The following is a 22,336-nucleotide window of genomic DNA, read 5'->3' as shown; positions in this document are numbered from 1 at the left end:
CAGCTAGGCAGTATTAGAAGGAAAAGACATTCCAGAAACGAATGTTCTTTATCCAAGTACTGTGATTTTCAGATAACATGTACCTGGCATGGTGTTAAGTAGCATCTGAAGTATTAGTTGTGTGGTTACTGTCCTCAATGTGGAGGTGGAGGAAGAGAGAGTGAGGGTAGAAAGCTTAAGCATATGATGCAGTTAAACATATGAAACAGCATGGTAAATACCAAATTGAGGTTATAGTTGCTCCAGGAATTTAGAAAAGAATTAATAAAAACTAAAGTACCTGTAGTTTAATAGGAGAAAGGAAACCACTGAAAGTCTTTGGGCATGATGACATGAAAACAGTGCTCAGAGATTTCTCTTAGATGGTATGCTTGGACTCTGGAGGTGATTAGCAGAGAGGGGTGGTAAGAAATTAGAGTCTAGGAGGCCAGCTAGGAAGCTCTTGGAATGAGGTGAGGTAATGAGGGCCTGACATTTCTTAACCAGACTTCCATGACCAGATTCTTCAGAGCCTCCCGTGCTGTTGTTCTGTCACCATCTGTTCTGTTATACAAGTGGACTTCTGTCATCACCATTCCATTAAAAGGTTTCTTTCTAAAGTTACTGATGATCTGGCCAAATTTAATGGTCATTTTTTTTTGTGTGCTTTAGCGTTTAATGGAGGACCATGGCCACAGCCAGATGATGCATCAACAATGGAAGCAGTTTTTACCTTACTGCTAAGAATATATAAAATTTAATAAATTGCAAACAGAAGCCGCACTTTTTCAGAGTTTAAATTTGAGGGGCACCTGGGTAACTCGGTTGAGCATCCCAACTTCGGCTCTGGTCATGATCTTGCAGTTTGTGAGTTTGAGCCCCACATCGGGCTTGCTGCTCTCAAATCTTCTGTCCCTTTCTCTCTCTGTCCTTCCCCCACTCATGCTTTCTCTCTCAAGAATAAACGACATTATAATTTTTTTTTTAGTTTAAGATATTTTATAGTGTACTTCACGTTTGATTTAGCAGAACCATATGAAGATAAGTACAACAATGGAAAGATTCTTACTCATGGTGTTTTTGATGACTAGGAACCATTTTCTTTCTAGTTTGTTTAGGTCTTAACTTTCTTCAAATCTTAGCCCAAGTTCGTTCTTCTCTACCTCTGAAGGCTGTGGTCCATGTTGTCCTCTCCCTTTTTTGTACTATTAACTGCACCCAGAGCTCAGCCTTGCTTTCTTTTTCAATTCTTCCTTATGTTTGACCTTCCTAATTGGACTACAGTTTTCCAGAAATTTTATCATACTTCGTGTGTGTGTGTGTGTACACAAAATTTTACTCTAACAGTCTTGTACATGTGTAATTATAAATTCTTGTTAACTGTTATAACATGTATTAAGTACCTACTGATTACATGTTTATATTACTGAGACTCAAACTTTCAGTGGCACTGGGGGAAGGAAGCAGAAATTAAAGATGGTTCTGAATGGGGTATCTGCAATATCAGTTATATTCCAATTTGGAATGTACATTTATAGTAACTTTGAATATATATTTGACTGGCTCCTTTGGGAATTTGAACAAAATAAAGCTACTCAGTGGAGCCTTAATTGAGGCAAATAGGATGACAGCATGGCATAATAATTGCCGGTGTTTATCAATGAAATGTGAATAATAATAACAGCAGCAACTACTATTAGCATCATCACCACCACCACCAGTAGCTAACATTTATTGAATACTTACTGTTTGCCAGTCACTGTTCTCAGTACTTTACATCAGGTGAGGTAGGTACTGTTACGCTCACTTTACAGATGAGGTATGGTGGGAAAGCTACTGGATTGAAATGAGGAGACCTGGGCTCTGGTTTCAGTTCTCCTGTTAACTACCTTTGTGAATGGGGGCAAGTCTTTAACTTGAGATCTAGGGTACTTTGCCCACTCATTTGACAATCTGTGATGTCTGAGTTATCTTGTTGTCTTATTCCATAAGTTCCCATAACCTATTTCATGCTGGGAAAAAAGCATTTCATATAATGCTGAGAGTATAGAGCAGGATGGTAAGGTTTTTGTTTTTGTTTTACATCTCTGAAGGTGCTGTGTAGAGGAATTTAAGGTTTAGATATCAGAGGAATGCGTAGAGTAGAGATGGAGGGAATTTGAGGAAATGAAAAAGGTAAAACGATGGTTCAAAATCTCTGAAGAGCAAGGTAATAGGACTCTACTACAATGCAGATAGAATCCTCATGGCTGTTTTTTGAGTTGTAATTGTTGTTGCCTAATCTGTTTTACTTTATAGTGCATTGCCTTGCCAGATAATCCTAGAGTAATATTTATTAATTAACACATGATGGATGTTTCTTCTGTGTAAATGCTACCACATTTAATTCTCAAAGTAGTATTTTAACTGTAGGAACTATTATTTCATTTTACCAAAGAGAAAGCTGGAGTTTAGAGATATTAACATTTTCATTTCCCACAGCTAATAACTAGTGGAATCAGTACTTGAACTCTGATCTGACTTGAGAGGCTATGTTCTTTATCAATTCTGTATTGCTTCTCAGAAGTTCATATCCTAAGCACATATTCCATTTGGGATAAGGGCCTGTATTGGATTTTATTTACCACAAATTGTTTCTTTTGACTGAGGTACTTCAAGTTTCTTGGCCCCCCCCCTCCCCCCCATTATTTTGATATCACTTAGAAGTCTTTCATTAATTCTCTATTGTCAGGGTCATTATTCCTGTTTCTTTGATGGTATGGTAGAGAGGTTTGTATTCTCCGTTGAAAGTTAGCAATTCCAGTGTGAAGTGTCAGGCTTTGTTTCTATATTTTTATCTTCAATTCTTGGAGCAGCTTTCTCCCTTCTCCAGAATATGTGTCGACCTGGTAGATTTTTTCTTGTTTCTTTCTTTGGATGATAATGCCTGCATTTTTTAGCCTTGGAGAGAAACGCATTATAGAATCCGGATCATTGGATGTTTGCATTAGCCTGTCCTGAGCTTTTAATGCTTCTTGCTATCCATTTATATGATTTAATCTCTCCTATCCTACACTCCCAGATCTTTAGTATTCTTAATCTTGTTCCTTGACTTTGTTTTTTGTTTTGTTTTGCTTTTTTTAACTGCCTGGGTACTGCCTATTCTCTTTTTTCTTGTTCATCAGTGTCCTTGAATTTGCATTCCTCTTTTCTATCAGCTCCCCCAGCTAGCTTGTCCACTTACTATTCTTGTGTATCCTGCTTGCTTTTCCTACATCCCACCTGCTCAACTCTACCTTCTTTCCTCCTTGGAAATTCCTGTGCCTATTTCTCGGTTACTTCTCTGACCTCTACTTTGGGTATTCTTTTGTTTGTGTGACTTCCCTAAAATTTGTGTAAAAGAAATGCCAGATGTACAATCTTAAGTTTTTAAAGGGCCTGTGGTGTTGGTGAGTAAAGAGCTGGACTGCAGAGTTATTTTTCATACTGTGATCCTGTTGCCCTATTTAAAGTGACAGTCTTTTAGAAACATTGGCATTGGGATCACTTTGTGTGTATGTATTATTCTGTATTTTAAACATTTTAAAACCAAATTGGTTGTGTTTTGGAGAGGAAAAAATTAAGAGAAAAGATTGGAAATATTGATCCCTTAAATATTTGGTTTGGTCATTAACATACTCAATCTTTTTCCTCCAGATTTAACTCAGGCTTTCCCTCACTTTGGAACTCCTAGATTTGTGAATATTGGATATTTTGAGAAGCAGGGGTTCTTTCCTTGATATTGACTAAGGAGTCTATTTACCTTCAGGATGACATCTGAACTGGAGAGCAGCCTAACATCTATGGACTGGTTACCACAGCTCACCATGAGAGCAGCCATCCAAAAATCTGATGCTACACAAAATGCACATGGAACAGGAATTTCCAAGAAGAATGCCCTCCTTGACCCAAATACAACACTGGACCAGGAAGAAGTCCAACAGCACAAAGATGGGAAACCTCCATACAGTTATGCCAGCCTCATTACATTTGCAATTAATAGTTCACCCAAAAAGAAAATGACTCTAAGTGAGATTTACCAGTGGATTTGTGATAACTTCCCATATTATAGAGAGGCTGGCAGTGGTTGGAAGGTAAGGATTTTATTTAAATTATTATTTTTATGCTGTGAACAGTAACAATATTGGCTTCTATTAAAGATAAAGCTTTGTAGAGGCTTATATAATTAAAAAAATTCTGATTAGTAGTCATTTTTAGGATGTCAGAAAGGGAAATTAAATGTTTTTTTATTAAGTGAATAACTTTATTTTTGGTAGAGTATCAATTTGTTAGAGTTTTATTATGTTACAAGACTGACAGCATAAAGTAAGACCAGAGGTAATGTAGCATTCACTGGAAAACAATACCTATGGTTCAGGTAAGTTGATAGTGAGTTTATGGTTTAAAAAAAAAAAAGTATTACAACTAGTATTGTTTTCATCATCTATGTTTTTTTTTTTTTTTTTCTTTTTAACTTTTTATCTTTATGAATCAGTTCTAGCAGTTTTTTGGTAGAATCTTTTGGGTTTTCCATATAGAGTCATGTCATCTGCGAAGAGTGAAAGTTTGACCTCAACTTTTTATCTTGAAAGAATTTTAAATTTATGGAAGAGTTACATAAATAGTAGAAAGGGTTCCCATGTGTTCTTCATTCACTTGCTCTATGTTAATAACCTATATAAACATAGTACAGTGATAAAAGCTGAGAAATTAATGTTAGTACAATACCTTTGACTAAATAGTACTGTTAACTTCCAAGGCTTCATTCAGATCAGTTTCTCTCCTAATGTCCATTTATATTACAGGATTCAATTCAGGATCTAATCCAGGATCCTGCATTATGTTTAGTTGTCATGTCTTCTTAGTCTCCTCTAATCTGTAACAGTTCTTTAGACTTGTCTTTTATGACCTTGATACTTTTGAAGTGTCCTTGTCAGGTATTTTGTGGAAATGTTTGGTAGAATGGTATTGGATGGTATGTTTTATAGTATGGATATGTCTGATGTTTTCTCATGATTAGATTGAGGTAATGCATTTTGGGGAAGGATAATGCAGAGATGATGTGCCCTTCTCTGTATGTCATATCAAGAGGTACTTGCTGTTAGTATGTCTGTCTTATAACAAGGTAATGTTAACCTTGGTTCTTTGGTAAAGGTGATGTCTTCCAGGTTTCTGCATTAAATTACTATTTATCACTTTGTAAGTTATAAAATGTTTTGGGGAGCTAGTTAGAGGGCATACAAGTAAGTACCCTGTTTCTTAGGCTTTTGCTAATTTTAACATTTCATTGGTAGGTCATAACTATAGCAGTATTTATTATTTTCTACTAGTGATTTTTTTCTTTTTGTTCATTCTCTATATTAATTGGGATTCTTCTTCTTTTTTTAATTTTTAAAAAAAATTTTTAACATGTATTCATTTTTGAAAAACAGAGATAGTGTGAATGGGGAAGGGACAGAGAGAGAGGGAGACACAGAATTTGAAGCAGGCTCTAGGCTCCAAGCTGTCAGCACAGAGCCCGATGTAGGGCTCGAACTTACGGACCACAAGATCATGACCTGAGCCAAAGTTGGCTGCTTAACTGACTGAGCCACCCAGGCCCTCCTTTTTAAAATTTTTTTAATGCTTGTTTATTTTTTGAGAGAGAGACACAGAGTGTGAGTGGGGGGAGGGGCAGAGAGAGAGAGGGAGACACCGAATCCGAAGCAGGCTCCAGGCTCCAAGCTGTCAGCACAGAGCCTGATGCAGGGCTCGAGCTAACAAGCTGTGAGATCATGACCCGAGCCGAAGTCAGATGCCCAACCGACTGAGCCACCCAGGCGCCCCTAATTGGGACTCTTCTGTATGGAAGATTTGTTCTTTATTCCCCTTTTATTTACTTAATCATTTATTTGCATAGTGTGCACTCATGGGCATTTATTCTTTGTGCTGTCATTATTTGTTATTCAAATTGTTGCAGCTTTGGCCATCAGGGGTCTTGCAAGTTGGCTCCTGTGCCCTTTTGACATGGCCCTATTATTTTGTTTAGCACTTCTTAACTTCCTGGCACCACAAGATGTTCCAGGCTCATCTTGTATCATTCCTGTTTAGCCCTAAAATTAACCAGTTCTTTAAGAAGCCCTGGTTCCTCATCTGAGCTTTTTGATGGACCGTCACGTTGGTTTCCTACCTGATTTATGTTCTGCAACAAATAATTCAACTTATTTTTGTGCCTGCACACGTTATGTTTATTTTCCTATATGGGAATTACCCAGTCGTGTGTTGTGTATGTGTGTATGTGCATGTGGAAAAAAGGGAGTTTATAGAGCTTTAGATGGTAGTTACTCTTTTTTTTTCTTAAGCCTTCCTGTCTCAACACTTTTGTGTTTTTTGTTTGACTAGATTTATTAAAGGCATTTACTGATTTATGCATTGTACTGTGTACCATGCTAGACAATCAAGTGTCTCAAGTTCCTTCGCATGTATCTTTTTTTTTTTTTTTGCCTATTCCAACCTACTAGCTGTCCCTGGAAATAAAAACTGTGATTTTTTTTTTCTTGCTTTTGTTTGTCTCTTACGTGTCCTTAGACTTTCTCCCTTCTGCCTTTTTTTCTAGTTGGCGTTATCCTATTTGTTCTTTTGGCTCATATGTTACCTCTCTCCTCCCTATAGAACTAATCTCTTGTGTTTCCGTATGCTTGATTAATGACAGTATCATAGATTTAGAGAATTTTGTTTAAAAATCTTGTTTCATTAGTTTTTATTTCTGTACTCAAGTACCTAAATGATACCTTCTTTTATTATTTTCTGTGTGTCAGGCACTACATGCCAAAGTGCCTTCTTACATCTTTGTCTTTTTAAGTCACACCACAGTATTAGGAAATAAGTACCGTTACTGTCCAAATTTGAAAAGTAAGGCAACTAAGGCTTAGAGAAGAAGTAACTTTATAGAGTTTCTCAGCTATAGAAGAGAGGAGCCAATATTTGGTACCAGACTTGGTAGATTTGGAGATACCAAATCTCATGCCTTAACCATTGTGCAGGGCCTATAATTTTGAAAACAATGTATAAATGTTTATTGAATTTAATTTGCCAGGATGAACTGTCTCTTAACTGGCTGACTCGGTATGAGAAGTGATTGTAAATCGTATAATTTGAATAAGAGTCTATTCTTACAGAATATTTCAGTGGAGGAAATACATAATAAAATTTGATCCATGAATCAAAAAGAAAAAAGTTATTCTAACCAAGTAGTAGTGATCTATCTAAGCTGTGTTTTCTGGCTTTACTACTAGGCACTACTATACAGTAGAGTCCTTTTATCAAGATTGAGGATGAGGGAAGCCTAGCAGATTTTGATAAACTTGTTTAGCATTGGAAAAACACACTAGGTAGGGAGTAGAAATGCCCCAAATTTGAATAAGTGCCTTAGAAAACCCACCAGAGATTCATGGGTCTATATCACTGGTTGTAAACTTATATACTTGCAGGGACCAGAGAGGTGACATAAATGAGCAAAGCAAAAAAGATGCCTGAGGAGTGCATGTCTAATGTGGAGCAGGCACTTGTGGTTTTTAGGGCATATGTCAGATCTTAACAATTTTTTCCCAGAAATCTGGATTTTGTGTGCAGTTTCCCAATTTCTAAATGTTGTTAATTCTCGTTTTCTTAAATACTGTGCAGGCCAAACATGAGTCTGTTGAGTGAGTTCAGTTTATGGACTACAAATTTCCAATCACTATTCTAGATCATATCCTCGTTTTCAGCTAATTTAGTCTTTCATTCATTAAATTTGAAAAGGATTTATTTACATACTCTTATGAGCAGTATGTTGGGCTTTGGCAGTACTAAGAAACATAGCACAGGGCCCTTAAGGAAGCTTATAATCTTTAATGGATAAGGGGGATATATATAAACAAGGAATTATGATGGTATGTAAACAGCTCTGTAGTAGAGAGAGTGCCGTGCTATGATGAATTGACTAATTGGGCACACCTACTGTGTGTAAGCCATAATAATAACTACTGTATATGTGACTTAGCAAAAGAGTGTTAAATGAGGGGTGAAACTAATAAGTGCTGTGAAAATTTAGAAGAGCTTATAGGAAGTGTGATGAGGTTCTAAAGTGAGTGGCAAAAAGACTAAGTAAGTGTTATGAGAATACAGGAAGGGTGAATCAGTAGAAAAGTATTGAGGAAGTGTAATTGAGCTCTGTTTTGAAGAAGAGGAAGATTTAGGGTTTTTTGTTTGTTTTTTTAAATAAAAAACACTCTTAGGAAACAGTTGGTTACAGGGGTTCTTGGGAGGGACCAATAAGAATTGGGATGGAGCCAGAATGCAGAGATTCCATGAATATATGAATGCCAAGCTGAAGAGCTTAGTCCAAATTTGGTAGTGAATAGTACATGGAGATCAGTTACATACTGCATTTACTTGTCTGACCTCAGCTTCAACTAAAGTGTAAGTCCACCTGAGAGTGCCAGATCCAGTCTGCTGAATTCCATGCTGCTGGCCAGCCCAAGTCATATTCTGAAACTGGTTTGGAGGTAACTGTTACAGTTTCAACTGGAAGATACGATTTAGATATAATGAGGAAAGAAGGGGGAACAGGAGAAATGGGAAGGTGGAGGATGATGTTGCTCTTAGAACTAAAGAGATTATCTGTTCTAGTCTCTTGCTTTAGGCAGACCTTTAATACTTCCAGAGATTGCCAGCTCATGATTATTCTTTAATTTTTTTATTTTTTAAAGTTAGTTATTTATTTATTTTGAGAGAGAAGACATGAGCAGGGAGGGACAGAGACAGAGAGAGAGAGAGAGAGAGGGAGAGAGAAAGAATCTCAAGCAGGCTCTGCATTGCCAGCGTAGAGCCTGACGCGGGGCTCAAACTCATGAACCATGAGGTCATAACCTGAGCCCAAGTCAGATGCTTAACAGACTGAGCCATCCAGGCATCCCTCATGATTATTCTTTTAAAAAAGTCTTTTCCACCTAGCTTTAGGTGCTTAGAACTTGTCATGATTGCTTCTAATTTTATTTTTGTAAACACAGAAATAGTGTAAGTAAACATTGCAAATGGAGACAAATGGAAACTGGTTTATCTTCTCTTTTTCTCAGGTCCTATTTCTGTTTTCATATTTTACAGTTTGCTGTCCTTAGATTTGTTTTGCATACTCCTACAGTGTGCTGCTCACTATTTCTTCTATCACCCAGAGGACAAATGTTGCCATGGTCATTTAAAAGAATTCAAATAAAATTTTAATATTTAGGTAAAATTCCTTTTCAGTTATGCCAGAGTATTGAAGGGAGATTACAATATTAAAAATAGCTCTTTGGGACACCTGGGTGGCTCAGTGGATTAAGTGTCCAACTTTGGCTCAGGTCATGATCTCACGGTTTGTGAGTTTGAGCCCTGCGTCGGGCTCTGTGCTGACAGCTCAGAGCCTGGAACCTGTTTCAGATTCTGTGTCTCCCTCTCTCTCTGCCCCCCCACCCCCATGCTCTGTCTTTCTCCCTCTCAAAAATAAATAAACATTAAAAAAAAATAACTTTGAATATTCCAGAAGAATTAAAAAAACACTCTTTAGGTTTCTATAATGGAATAATTATGTAATCTGAACTAGAGGAAAAGGAATTAAAATTTTTGTGCTATTCACTTTACTAAAGAAAATTAGCCTATTAACTTACTGGAGTTTAGGGTACAGAAAGAAAAATACAAAAGAATGTTATATATATGTGGGGGTATATTGTGCTACTTTTTATGTGTGTGTGGGGGAGAAAAATACATATTTGCTTATTGTTACAAAAAGAAACTTAGGAATAATAAACTAGAAATGTAGTGAACATAGTTAACCATGGAGGATGGATGGAACTCAGGTAGAAGGGTTATAGACAAGAATAAGACTTCAAATATATCTTTTTATTTAGTTCTAAGCCATGTGTTTTACACATCTAAAAAATATTACATATAACCAAACAGGATGGAAAAAGGAAACCTTGGAACTGAATATGAGCAGAAACAAATAAGCTGTACATCATATCAAATGGATAAAATAATCACACACAAAAAATTCAAAAAACTTAAAGAGCATTCTATTATTTTCATGGGATACATACTAAGGTTGAAAAGAATTGCAAAGAAATTATGACCTTTACTTAATGGATTTGTCTAGTGGTTTTTCACTAGAGGCTGTCTCTACCTCCAGTAACCCCGAGAAAAGAAGTTGGGAAGTTGGGAACAATTCTGAAACTATTTTATGTGCATGGTAGGGTAGAAAAAATGAGTACATATATTGATGTTGTGGGGGAACCAAGGTTCTCACAGTGGGGGAAAAAAGATACAGGTAGGAATGTGGTAGTTAATTTGAATTGGAGGTTCCCATTTAACTCAAGTTTAAAGTAAAAATCACTTAGAATGTTTAAAAAAATTTTTTTTTAATGTTTACTTTTGAGAGAGAGAGAGAGAGACAGATAGAGTGCAAGCAGGGGAGGGGCAGAGAGAGAGGGAGACACAGAATCTGAAGCAGTCTATCCAGCCTCCCAGCTCTCAGCAGAGCCCCATGAGGGGCTTGAACTCGCAAACGTGAGATGTGACCTTAGGCAAAGTCGGACGCCTAACGAACTGAGCCACCCGGGCACCCTGAATGTTTTTAAAAGTTAGGGGCACCTGGGTGGCTCAGTTGGTTAAGTGTCCCACTCTTGATTTGGGCTCAGTTCATGATCTCATGGTTTGTCAGTTGGAGCCCCACGTAGGGCTCTGTGCTGACAGCAGCCTGCTTAGGATTCCTCTCCCTCCCCCTTCCCCCTTCAAAATAAATAAACTTAATTTTTTTTTTTTAATGTTTTTAAATTTTAGATTCCTGGGTCACAACTCCAGAGATTTTGAATTAGTCATCTTGGATGGAGCCTAGGAATCTGCATTAAAATTCATCTTAATTCTAGTGCAGGTAGACAGTACTTTTGAGAAACCACGCTTGGGGCTTGGATTTTCAAACCCAAGCAATATGCCTTGGTTAATTGTTTAACCTGGGCCATTTTACTCCACATTAACTTAGACCATTTAAATTATACCTACCTCTCTACTCTCCCAACTTCTTTTCTTGTGATTATTAGAGGTAAGGTCTGCCCAGGTTTTATGAAATAATCTCTCTTTTTTTTTTTTAATTTTAAAAAATGTTTTATTTATTTTTGAGAGAGGGAGAGAGAGAGAATGAGTGGGGGAGGGGCAGAGAGAGAGGGAGACATCAAATCCAAAGCAGGCTTCAGAAGCTCCAGCACAGAGCCCGATGTGGGGCTTGAGCTCATGAACTACGATATCAAACTGACTGAGCCACCAGGTCCCCCAGTAATCTCTTTTCTTAATTGTGTGTGTCTATATTCTTGTCTTGGCTTTGGTATCTCTCTGGGTATTTTTACTTTCTCAATATGCTTTTGGTATTATTTTCAACAGATTTGGGATTACCATATGAAAAGCATTATATTCTAGGTTGTGAGTTGATAGACAAGGTTCCCACCCTTATGGAGCCTACTTACATTTTGGTATAGGATGCAGTATATAGGAAGAAGACATTAAACAAATAATTACAAGTGTGATGTGAAATCCAGGGTGTTAAGTTTATTATAATGAGAGCTAACCTGTCAAGAAAAGTCAGAAAGGACTTCCCTAAAGAACTAATGTTGGGACTCCTGGGTGACTCAGTTGATTAAGTGTCCAACTCTTGATCTCAGGGCCGTGAGTTCAAGCCCCACGTTGGGCCCCACACTGGGTGTGAAGCCTACTTAAAAAAAAAAAAAAAAAAAAAAAAAAAAGAACTGATGTTTAAGTCAAGAATGAATTGAAAGTTGAGTAGAGTCATTTAAGTGAAGGGGATGGGGTAATACCAGGGACAGTCATCTTTGCAGGGGGAGCAACAAATGGAAAGCCTAGTAGTGAGAAAGAACATTGGAGAGGATGAGTATGGACAGCAAGGTAGGGAGGTGGGGTCAGATCATGAAGGGCCTTTGGAAGCTTTGTTAAGGATTTTGGATTTTATCCTAAGTGCAGTGGGAAGTCATTGAAAAGTTTTAAGTAATACTGAATTTACCTTATGAAGAGATAACTGCCTCAGGAAGGAGCATGGTGGAGATGGAATAAAGTAGGTAGATCAAAGGTAGACTTAATATCTGGTAACAGATTTGTTTTAGATGGTGAGGAAGAAGGAAGGGTTAAGGATGTTTTACAGCTTTCTGATTGGAGCTGTTACGTGAATAACTGCTTTTAACCTGAGAAGAGAAAACTGGAAGATCACACTGGGGATAAAGATCGAGTTTAATTTTAGACATTCCGAGTTTTAGGTGTTTCTGGAGATGTCCAGTAGATTGTTAAAAATATATGTTAGGAACTCAGGAAACAGGTGTAGTTTTAAGGTCTAGATAGATTGTCACAGATGGTCATCAAAGCCGTGACTGTAGATGATATTTTCGTAGGCAGCAAATGTAGAAATGAAAAAAGGACTTAGAGCAGAGCCTTGATGATTTCCAACATTTAAACTTTCTGTAGAGGAGGAAGCCTCAAGTAGAGATGTGTTCTTCCTCTTTGGCTATTTAGAAAAAACATGACCATCTTGATTTTTTTCCCCCCATGTTGAACTTCTTATACCTTTTCCTAAATTTTGTTTTAGTGGCTGCTCTAGCTATTACCACATACATCTTTATCTTATCACAGCCTACCTTCAAGTGTACCATTTTATGTATAGTGTAGGAACTTTATAAACCTTATATTTCTAATTCTTTTGACCCATCTTTTGTGCTATCATTGTACATTTTACTTTCACATGTTATAAACCATGTAATTGTTACATTTTCTTTAGACAGTTACATTTTAAAGGTATTATAAATATGAAAAAGTGTTTTTATTTGTTTTTTTAAGTTTATTTATTTTGAGAGAGAGGGAACATGAGCAGGGGAGGGGCAGAGAGAGAGAATCCCAAGCAGGTTCCACACTGTCAGCACAGAGCCTGATGCGGGGCTCAAGCTCACAAACCATGAGATCATGACCTGATGCAAAACCAAGAAGGGGACATCTAACTTACTGAGCTACACAGGCACCCAATAAGAAAAAGGGTTTTTAAAATTTACCTTCATTTTTACAGTTTCTGGAACTCTTTCTTTTTGAGATCCAAGTTTCTATTTGTTACCATACTTCTGCCCTGAAGACTTCCTGATAATATTACCAGCCCCCTGGCACTATTCAAAATAGATTCTTACAGCTTTTTCTTGTCTGGAAGTCTTTATTTTGCCCTCATTTTTGAGGGATATTTTCACTGCATATGAATAGTTTTTCTTTTAGTATTTAAAGATGTTATTCTGTTGTCTTCTAACTTGCATAGTTTTTTTTTTTTTTTTGTAATTTTTTTTTAATGTTTCTTTATTTTTGAGAGAGCGAGCATGAGCAGGGAAGGACAGAGAGAGAGGGACACACAGAATCTGAAGGAGGCTCCAGGCTCTGAGCTGTCAACACAGAGCCCAACACAGGGCTCAAACTCACGAACACTGAGATCATGACCTGTGCCAAAGTTGGAAGCTTAACCGACTGATCCAGCCAGGTGCCCCTAACTTGCGTAGTTTTTGAGAGTTCTGCTACGATTTTTATTTTTATTGCTCTGTACATCATTTTTTTCCTCTTGTTGCCTTCAAGACATTCTCTTCATTTTGGTTTTCACTATTTTGATCTATAATGAGTATATGTGTGTGAATTTTTAATTTCTTCTTCTTGGTGATCTCTGAAATTCTTGCATCTGTGATTTGATGTCCTACATGTCTTACAGAGGATTCTTGGCTGTTACTTCTTCACATTTTTCTTCTGCCCCATACTTTTTTTTTTCTCCTTCTACGACTCACAATATATATATTATTCCATAGTTCTTGAAATATCTTGTGTGTGTAAGTTTTATGTACATGTGTGAATCAATTTGGATCATTTCTGTTGATGTATCCTCAGGATATCTGAGCCTTTCTCTGATTGTATCCAGTCTACTGATGAATCCATCTTGGGAATTCTTTATTTTTGATCATGTTTTTTATTCATATCATTTACATTTGAGATATATATATACACACACACACACACACACTCGTATATATAAATATATAATAAATAAATATATACACAGACACACGTGTGTGTGTATTTTATTTTTTTGAGTAGGCTCCATACCTACTGTGGGGCTTGAACTCATGACACTGAGATCAAGAGTCACATGCTGTACCAGCTGAACCAGCAAGGCACCCCTTTACATTTGACTCTTACAATTTCCATATTTCTGTAGAAATTTCCCACTTCTTTATGCACGTTACCACTTTTTCTACTTGGTCCTTGAACATATTAGTCATAGTTATTTTAAATTTCCTGTCTGATAGTTCTAACACCTTTCATTTGAGTATTGATGATTTTATTTCATGACAATATGTTTGTTTTTCCTTGAATTTCTAATGTGTCGTATAATTTTTGAGTGCCAGATAATGTGTGTAGAAAAGAGTGGTAGAGATTGAGATAAATGGTATTTATACTTGTAGATGCACAGACTCTTTTTTTTTTTTTCCTCAGGCCATTTGTATGGGAAATTGAATCGATTTGTCAATAGTTGAGTTGGATTTGGGTTTTGTTGTTGGTATCTTTACCTTCAGTATACCATAGATTTTGCATTCCTCTAGCAGTAGGGTTTTACTACCTGTGCTTGGAATGAGGGGCATGGGTGCTGTAGAATTTTCTGTTTTCCTGCTTTCTCTTTAGCTTTTAGTTGTCTCTGCCTACCTTGCTACAAATGGGGGTCTCTCTCCATGCTCCTGTGCCTCCTCTGTCAATGTGTCGTTAGTGTGTGTTATTCACTGCTAGGCTTGTGGTAGAGGCTGTGCATTTCCGCTGTCCTGTTTCGTCGCGTCGCGTCGCGTCCCTTCCCTTCCCTCTTCCCTTCCCTCTTCCCTTCCCTCTTCCCTTCCCTCTTCCCTTCCCTCTTCCCTTCCCTCTTCCCTTCCCTCTTCCCTTCCCTTCCCTTCCCTTCCCTTCCCTTCCCTTCCCTTCCCTTCCCTTCCCTCTTCCTTTCCCTTCCCTCTTCCCTTCCCTTCCCTCTTCCCTTCCCTTCCCTCTTCCCTTCCCTTCCCTCTTCCCTTCCCTTCCCTCTTCCCTTCCCTTCCCTCTTCCCTTCCCTTCCCTCTTCCCTTCCCTTCCCTCTTCCCTTCCCTTCCCTCTTCCCTTCCCTTCTCTTCTCCTCTCTTCCCTTCTCCTCTCTTCTCTTCTCTTCTCTTTCTTTTCTTTTCTTTTCTTTTCTTTTCTTTTGTTTTCTTTTCTTTTCTTTTCTTTTCAATACCTGTGCCCAATGTGGGGCTTAATCTGCTGGCCTTAAGATCAAGTCACATGCTCTACCCACTGAGCCAGCCAGGCGCCCTTCTGTTTTCTTGATTCAACCTCAGTCTTAGTCAGGCCCTTGGACTTAGGTGGGGCTTCTTCACTGTTTCTTTCCTTCATTCTAGCCTGTATTTGTAGTTGCTTTTGATGTAGGGTCCTGGACCCAAGGTAGTTTCTGACAGTTGTCCCAGAGATAAAAGTGTTTTTGCTTCTATCTTTCCTCTACCAGCCAGCGGTAGATCTTTGCTTGTGTCTTGAGAAGGGTTTTTGTTTCTGCTCTCTCAAAAGCTATCTTTGCCAGAGTCCTGTGAGAAGTTTTGCTGTTCTTACCTCACAGTTAAGGCTTTGGCTTTGTGAAATCTGTCAAACGTGGTAGGACTTTGTTTTCCACTTAGAGCTATTACTTCCTGCCTATGCCACTAGGGAGACTTTCTTTGTTCTCCTTTCCTATCCCCATTCTTTTTTTGTGAGCATATAGTAAAGGCCCATGGAGAAGAGCTTGAAGAGTGAGTGGGAACTTCCCTTATATTTGGGGCCCTTGGTACTCTAAACTGACACACTAGCCCTTGGCCTTTCAAATTTTAGCTAGCTTTCTTACATGCTTGGATGGTGGCTGCCTCTTTCTCCTATACTCTGCTAAAAGGTGAGACAACTTGTCCCTTTTCTCTTTGGGCTTGTCCTTCTCAGGAATTTAATTTGTTGGTCTGCCTTGTAGCTTTAGCTCCCCAGTGTGGCTCAAAAATAGGGTTTTATTTTTACTTACCCAAGCAGAGGTGGAACTCCCATTCATAAGTTTTCAATTGATGTTTTGATAAGATAGGCTTGAATTTATGTTCTATGGTCATCTTTTAAAAACTTTTTTAATGCCAGTATTACCCTGTGAGAGGGGAATTTTCATATAGGCATTGTTGTTAGAGTTCTGAATTTTATGTTAAAAAATAAAATAGACATTATGCCAAAATATGCCTCCTAAAATTCTAAGTAGTGGCTAAATGCAGTTGGAGTCCCTCTCTACCAAATACCTGGCCATTGTGGAACAAAATTTATGGAATGGATTTGGAGCATTTCATTAAAAAGAAATGGCCTTTGGTTATTTTCTATAAAAATTATGGCACAGTCCTACTTATTCATGAAAAGATTTCCTATTTCACAGATTCTTCAGGTCTTCAAGTGCATTTTCCTGTCATCCAAGATGGTTATTCTTTCTTGCCGCACTGAGGAATGTAGGTGTTCTTGCTCGCCCTCTGTAGGCTACATGTCTTCTCATGTCTTCTCATGTAGTAATCTTCTCATTGTAGTAAGAACCTAATTGGCATTTATACACTCATTTTGTAATGGCACAGTGGAATTTTTTTCAGCGTTGATAATTTGAAACTTGGAAAGGTTAACGATTTTTTTCTTTTAATGTTTATTTTTGAGAGAGAGTGTGTGTGCACATGTGCATGAGCAGGGGAGGGGCAGAAAGAGAGGGAGACCCAGAATCTGAAGCAGGCTCCAAGCTCTGAGCTGTCAGCACAGAGCCCGATGCAGGGCTTGAACTCACAAACCATGAGATCATGATCTGAGCTGAAGATGGCACTTAACCAACTGAGCCACCCAGGCACCCCCCAGAAAGATTTAAATCTGAAGCTCATTTAAAAAGTTTATTCTACTTGAAATTGTATTCTGTGCATAGAGATATTTAGACTCCTGATTCTGTTGTTGTTGTTTTACTTTTTTTTTTTTTTTTTAAGTTTATTCTGAGAGAGACCGCGCAAGTGGGAGAGGGGCAAAGAGGGAGACAGAGAATCCTAAGCAGCCTCTGTGCTGCTAGCGCAGAGCCTAATGCAGGGCTCAAAATCATGAAAGCATGAGATCATGACCTGAGCTGAAACCAAGAGTTGGACGCTTAACCAACTGAGCCAACCAGGCATCCCCTGATTCTGTTTTTAAAGATGGGATTTGGTTTTTTGGATTTCCAATGACCCTGTGGCTTCTCTTCTTTAATTTCAGAACTCCATACGACATAATCTGTCACTGAACAAGTGTTTCCTTAAAGTGCCTCGATCAAAGGATGACCCCGGAAAGGTAGGATTCATTATCTTAAAATAAAATAATTGGATTCTTCATTATATCTGTTACCACGTTTGTATCTGAGTAATGTCTGTTATATATAGAGAAACAGAATTGGAATGAGAGCACTCAAGAACATGCCTAGTTCATTGATTAGGAACCTTCCTGATCCTTTTTCACTTCACCCTACCTCATCCCCATTTTAATTGGTAATCTTCAAGGACCAACTAGGCAGAGACAGCATTCTTTTTAAGCAGTCGAAGTTAGCTAGTGTAGAGCTGGTCTTCTGTTAAAGTTTAGTACTTCTAATCTTGTTTCTCTTTGGTTATTAAGTACTGTATATTAATTTAAATTTGGTTTTTGAACTGCTTGTCAGGAACCACAGTTTGTTATTTATTGCATGTAGGAGGTAGATTTGGTAGATCTTGACACCACATAGAAGTAATTCTTACCCTGAAATAAAATTGTATGTTCCTTGTTTTCTTAGTTGCTGTTTTTTCCTTTGCATTCCGTTTATATCCTGCCACCAGTACACTTTTAGTATTTTATCTACAGAGACTTCTCCTCTTTTTGGTTTTAGTAGTCATATTAACTGCAGTGTTCCCTGAACTTGGTACTAGTTACTTGGCTTCTAAACCTCAGAGTACTCTGTTAGACCATAATTTCATTGTCATGATAAATTATTTTAGATTAGGACTTTGAGAGAGTGTATCTGTTGGCAAACATGCATTGTTGTTTGGCTGGAACCAGCCGGTGTTTTAAGCTAACCATCCCTGGAAGAATGTTTCTAAAATTTTAGTAAGCCTGGTTATGTTACCACCCTGCTTAAAAGTACTCCCCGTGTCTTGGAGATGTTTCCTTGTGTTGTCAAATACCCTTTATGCTTTTCCTTGATCTGCCTTTCTAGCTATGATTCTCGTTCAAGACCCACTGTGAGGAACTACTTAAAGTTTCTCATGCCTTTCATATGATCTTCTCTTGCTGCACAAACTCTCTTTCTTTGCTTACCTGGCCTACTCCTTGGGTCTTTTAAGATTGAGCTACAGCATTACTTCTCTGAAGCTTTTCATTTCCACGTACTTCAGCTGAGTTTGTTGTTCCCTCTTGATTTCCTATTACTTTGTCATCATTGCAGTAGCTTCTGACTGTTCGATTCTTGGGTTTACTACCTACAATGTATAGTAACTTTCACAAAGTAGCCAGTGCTGTCTTTCAGAAATGTTAAGCTAATCACATGTTTTCTGTGTTTAAAATCTTCATTGTTTATCTACTGTCCTTAGGTTAAAGTCTAAACTTATGAGGGTAGGGAATCATGTATATTGTTCACTTTTTAGCTCCAGTTGCTTGGACAGTAGCTGGTGGCACTGAGGGAGGACACACTCTTGTTGAATGAATGAATGTATTGTATCCTCTTCTAGATGGTTAATTTCTTGAGGTTAGAGATGGAGAGTTACTCATTTTCACTATAAAGCAGGCACTCTTAAAAAATGGATGTTTTCTATAGCACCTTCTGTGACCTGCCCCATTAAGTTGGTTCTCAGTAAGATTGAATAAATTATTACTATAGTCTAGTTATTTGGTCTAATTTATTATTTGTCTGTGTTCATAATTCTCCAAGGTTTTGTTTCTTTTCTTCAAAGCAGGCTTATTTGTAAAAAAACAATAATAATCATGAATTGTAACTTTTTATATTTGCTTCATTACAATTTTGGGGAGCAGTGAGTATATATGAATCTCAATGAAAATGTTCTTAAGAGTTTAGAGATTATTTTATTAGAGTTCTTTGAGGGCACTAATTGGATTTTATAAATATTTGGTTCAGATTTAATTTTTACATGAGGTTTAAATCATTAAAAAAATAAACCAACACACCTGAGTGCTTTACTATATTATGTACTAAGTCTTAACCAGTTGGAGATCTATTTTAAAAAGCTTGTGCTGTCAGGTTTTCTTTTGTGCAGAACCTAAAACTTTTCTCCACCTTTAATTAAATAGTGTCGTGGATAAGGCAGATGTAGAAAACATATGTTACTCTTCAACTATTCTTTTTGAATCAGAATTGTCTTAACATGCAACCAAAACAAAATGCAGAAATAAATAGAATCCTGAGAAGTTAATAACAGATTTCAACTTTTACCATTAGTCTCCAGTTTTAAAGTTTGTTTTAATCAAAATGCATCATTGTTATCATTGATTTGGGTCACAATAGTAAATACCATACATTTAATCTTATAAAGTACAGTATATTAATAATAGATACATTTTTTTTCCAGTCTCAAGGTGAGATTTAAATACCCATTGTTCTTATTTATTTTGGTCAGAAGTAAATGTTGTAAATCTCATCTTATAAAATTTATATGAATCAAATCATTTTAGTTTTTGATATCAAAATATGATTTTTGTTTAAAAATCCCATTGCCTGAAAAACATTTTGAAAAACTTCAGATCTAGCCCATTTGATAGAAGAGGAAACTCAGGCCAGTAAACAAAGGATGACTTGTCCAGGTTTAGTGTGGAATTAGAGCCCAATTGGCCAGACTTACTTGCAGTCACAGTAACCCAACTACAGACCAACTGAAGGGACTAAACATCTACAGGATGAGCTGGAGCCTGGTTCTACCACGAATGTCTCTTTACATCCCTTAGTTCTGCTAACTTCTCGGATGGCTTCTTTTTTCATCCCAGTTAATGGCAGAGATGACCATCAGCAGCTTCTGGCTTCTATTCTCCTAGTTTATTCTGGCTTCTGTTCTACTAGTTTACTAACCCTTAGCAGAAGGGGGGTGTTTGGTGTCCTCCCCCACCGAGTCACCTCGAATATAGCAAACATCTTAGAATGCCTGCTGAGCAAGCAGAACATACCTGGTTTCTTGGTTCCTTGTTTCTTAGACTAATGCTTTTTCTGCTGTACCAATCTTCCTTGAGAGGGAGACCAAAATGTTAGTTAAGTTTTGGTACTTATGAATTGTTTTTTCTTTTTGTATTACAGTGTTTCCTGGCATTTGAGGAGCTTTTCCAAAACCACCCTCACCACAGTGGGAGAAAACCATTGAGCCAAGGTGGGGTGGGAGTAGTTTTCGGTCTTGGGTATGGGGTGGACTTTAACCCCTTAGGATTTTACTAGCTGCTGCCATGACTCACATTGGGTCCAAGAGGTAGAGGTAGAAGTAGTGTGTCCAGCGTCTTTTTCCCTCTATTTTCATTTGTATGGCTTCCTGTTCAGTGGATTACTGGAGAGATATGAAGGCCGACCTAAACTTGGAAGAGTGTTGATGAATTACAGATATTTTTATATGACTATTTATTCCTGATTCACTTCTTCATTTTCTAGAAATCTTTGTCATAAAAGCCGTTAATATTTGAATCTCTCCCATGTACATTAATGGGCTGACATTGATTTTCCTATGTTCCCTTAAACTAATTTCAAATAGCCACATTATACTTTCTTTAAAAAGAAACAGAAAATGAAATTACATTTTGCAGCCATAACTCTGTTTTTTGTGGGACAGATTTCTATTTTCTCTCCCCCAACCCCCTTTAAAGTTTATTGATTTATTTTGAGAGAGACAGAGCAAGTGGGGGAGGGGCAGAGAGAGAATTTCAAGTAGGCTCCATGCTGTCAGTGCAGAGTCTGATGTGGGGCTCGAACTCTCATGTATGGTAAGATCATGACCTGAGCCGAAACCAGGGGTGGGACACTTAACTGACTGAGCCACCCAGGTGCCCCTCTTTTCCCTTGATTACAACCATGTTTCTGTATGTTTTAGTCCATCTCCATTTTTTTAAAAATTATTTCTGCCTTTTATCTCTTCTCTTTTCATTAGCTTTATTTTCTGTATTTTTGTCTGTTTTTTTAATCTAATTGTTGTTGTTGTTAAAGTCTTCTTATCCTGCCTTTTATTCACACATGCCTCTTAATTAACTTAAAGGAAGGTAAATATTTTCACATTATGGGAAAACAGAGCCTATCAGCTAAATTTACTTAAAAAAAAATGTCTTTCTTTGCTTTCTACCTTCATCATTTCTCAACCCTTTTCCCTCTTCTCCAACTCAGAAAAATGGTATTTTGATTTTAAAGGAAATGAAAGATAATAGGAAGTGGTTTCAATAATTGCATAATTAATTAGCAATAGTGGGTTCTAATAGAACTGAGGTGATAGCTAAGAATACCCCTTGAAGGCCACCTGTCTGTTCTGTTCTGGGAAAGATAACTTCAGTGAATTCATAGTAAGAAGAGCTTTTTGGGGCTGGTGGAGGTGATGCTTTTTCTTGCCCGGGGATGGGAAAGTTGTAAAGGCTTCGTGGCTGTGAATATTGGAGTCTCCTGGTTTGTGAGGAAACAACAAACTCAGCTGCTAGAAAATGAACTTTTGGAAGTTCTGAGACTGTAATTTTTTTCTATTCTTGTCCTCTGTCATGATATGGAGACCATAGCTTAGTTGACTGATCTCTTGTTTTCAAAGGGTATTCTTTTTTTGGCCTTATTAGTATTGTGTTGTATTTATTTATAAATTGTCTCTTATTTGTTGGTATCCTGTTTTGGTCACTTTATTTGTTAAAAGATGTAGAAAAAAATGGAGAGGTTTGAAAGTACATAAGATACAACATTAAGTGATTTAACAGTGTTGTAGCAGTCACAGGTGTGTACCATAAAGAAGGAAAATACGAGTGTAATTTTAATACTAATCTTAAAGTAGGTGTATGATTTTTGTGAAGAAGTAGTTAACTTCTTATCTTTGTCTTTGTGTAAAACCAAACAGGAAATAGGCTTTAAAGACAAGAGCAAGAGTTTGGTTAGACAAAAATAAGGGCATCTTATTTATTTGATTGAAAAAAAACACTGGTAGGGTTCCAAGGGATGTTTTAGAGTTTGCCACTTCTGAAGCATTTTAAGGATAGATGAAATTCTTAATCTTTGTGATTTTAA

The 22,336-nt window shown here is 37.4% G+C and overlaps 1 protein-coding gene and 1 long non-coding RNA gene across 12 annotated transcripts in view; one reads left to right on the top strand and one right to left on the bottom strand.

Annotated features, from left to right (window-relative positions):
* Positions 1-22,336, top strand: part of FOXJ3 (forkhead box J3) — a 148,930-nt gene that overhangs the window by 46,405 nt on the left and 80,189 nt on the right. For 7 of the 9 annotated variants that reach the window (XM_027059498.2, XM_015063145.3, XM_053212457.1 and 4 more), the window contains 2 exons: positions 3,767-4,091; positions 17,350-17,424. In XM_027059498.2, the coding sequence (XP_026915299.1) occupies positions 3,767-4,091; positions 17,350-17,424 (400 nt within the window). Of the gene's footprint in view, positions 1-3,654; positions 4,092-17,349; positions 17,425-22,336 lie in introns of those variants that run through there. The other 2 variants (XM_053212440.1, XM_027059500.2) reach the window with 2 other exon arrangements.
* Positions 1-22,336, bottom strand: part of LOC128313508 (uncharacterized) — a 44,208-nt gene that overhangs the window by 16,234 nt on the left and 5,638 nt on the right. For 2 of the 3 annotated variants that reach the window (XR_008294329.1, XR_008294330.1), the window contains exons 2-3: positions 20,551-20,661; positions 20,272-20,328 (exon numbers count right to left, since the gene is read on the bottom strand). This is a non-coding gene — a long non-coding RNA (uncharacterized LOC128313508). Of the gene's footprint in view, positions 1-20,271; positions 20,329-20,550; positions 20,667-22,336 lie in introns of all 3 variants that reach the window. The other variant, XR_008294334.1, reaches the window with a different exon arrangement.

The sequence above is a fragment of the Acinonyx jubatus genome, chromosome C1 (assembly GCF_027475565.1).
Source record: "Acinonyx jubatus isolate Ajub_Pintada_27869175 chromosome C1, VMU_Ajub_asm_v1.0, whole genome shotgun sequence".
Lineage (NCBI taxonomy): Eukaryota > Metazoa > Chordata > Mammalia > Carnivora > Felidae > Acinonyx > Acinonyx jubatus.
This window is presented reverse-complemented; position numbering and strand designations above follow the sequence as displayed.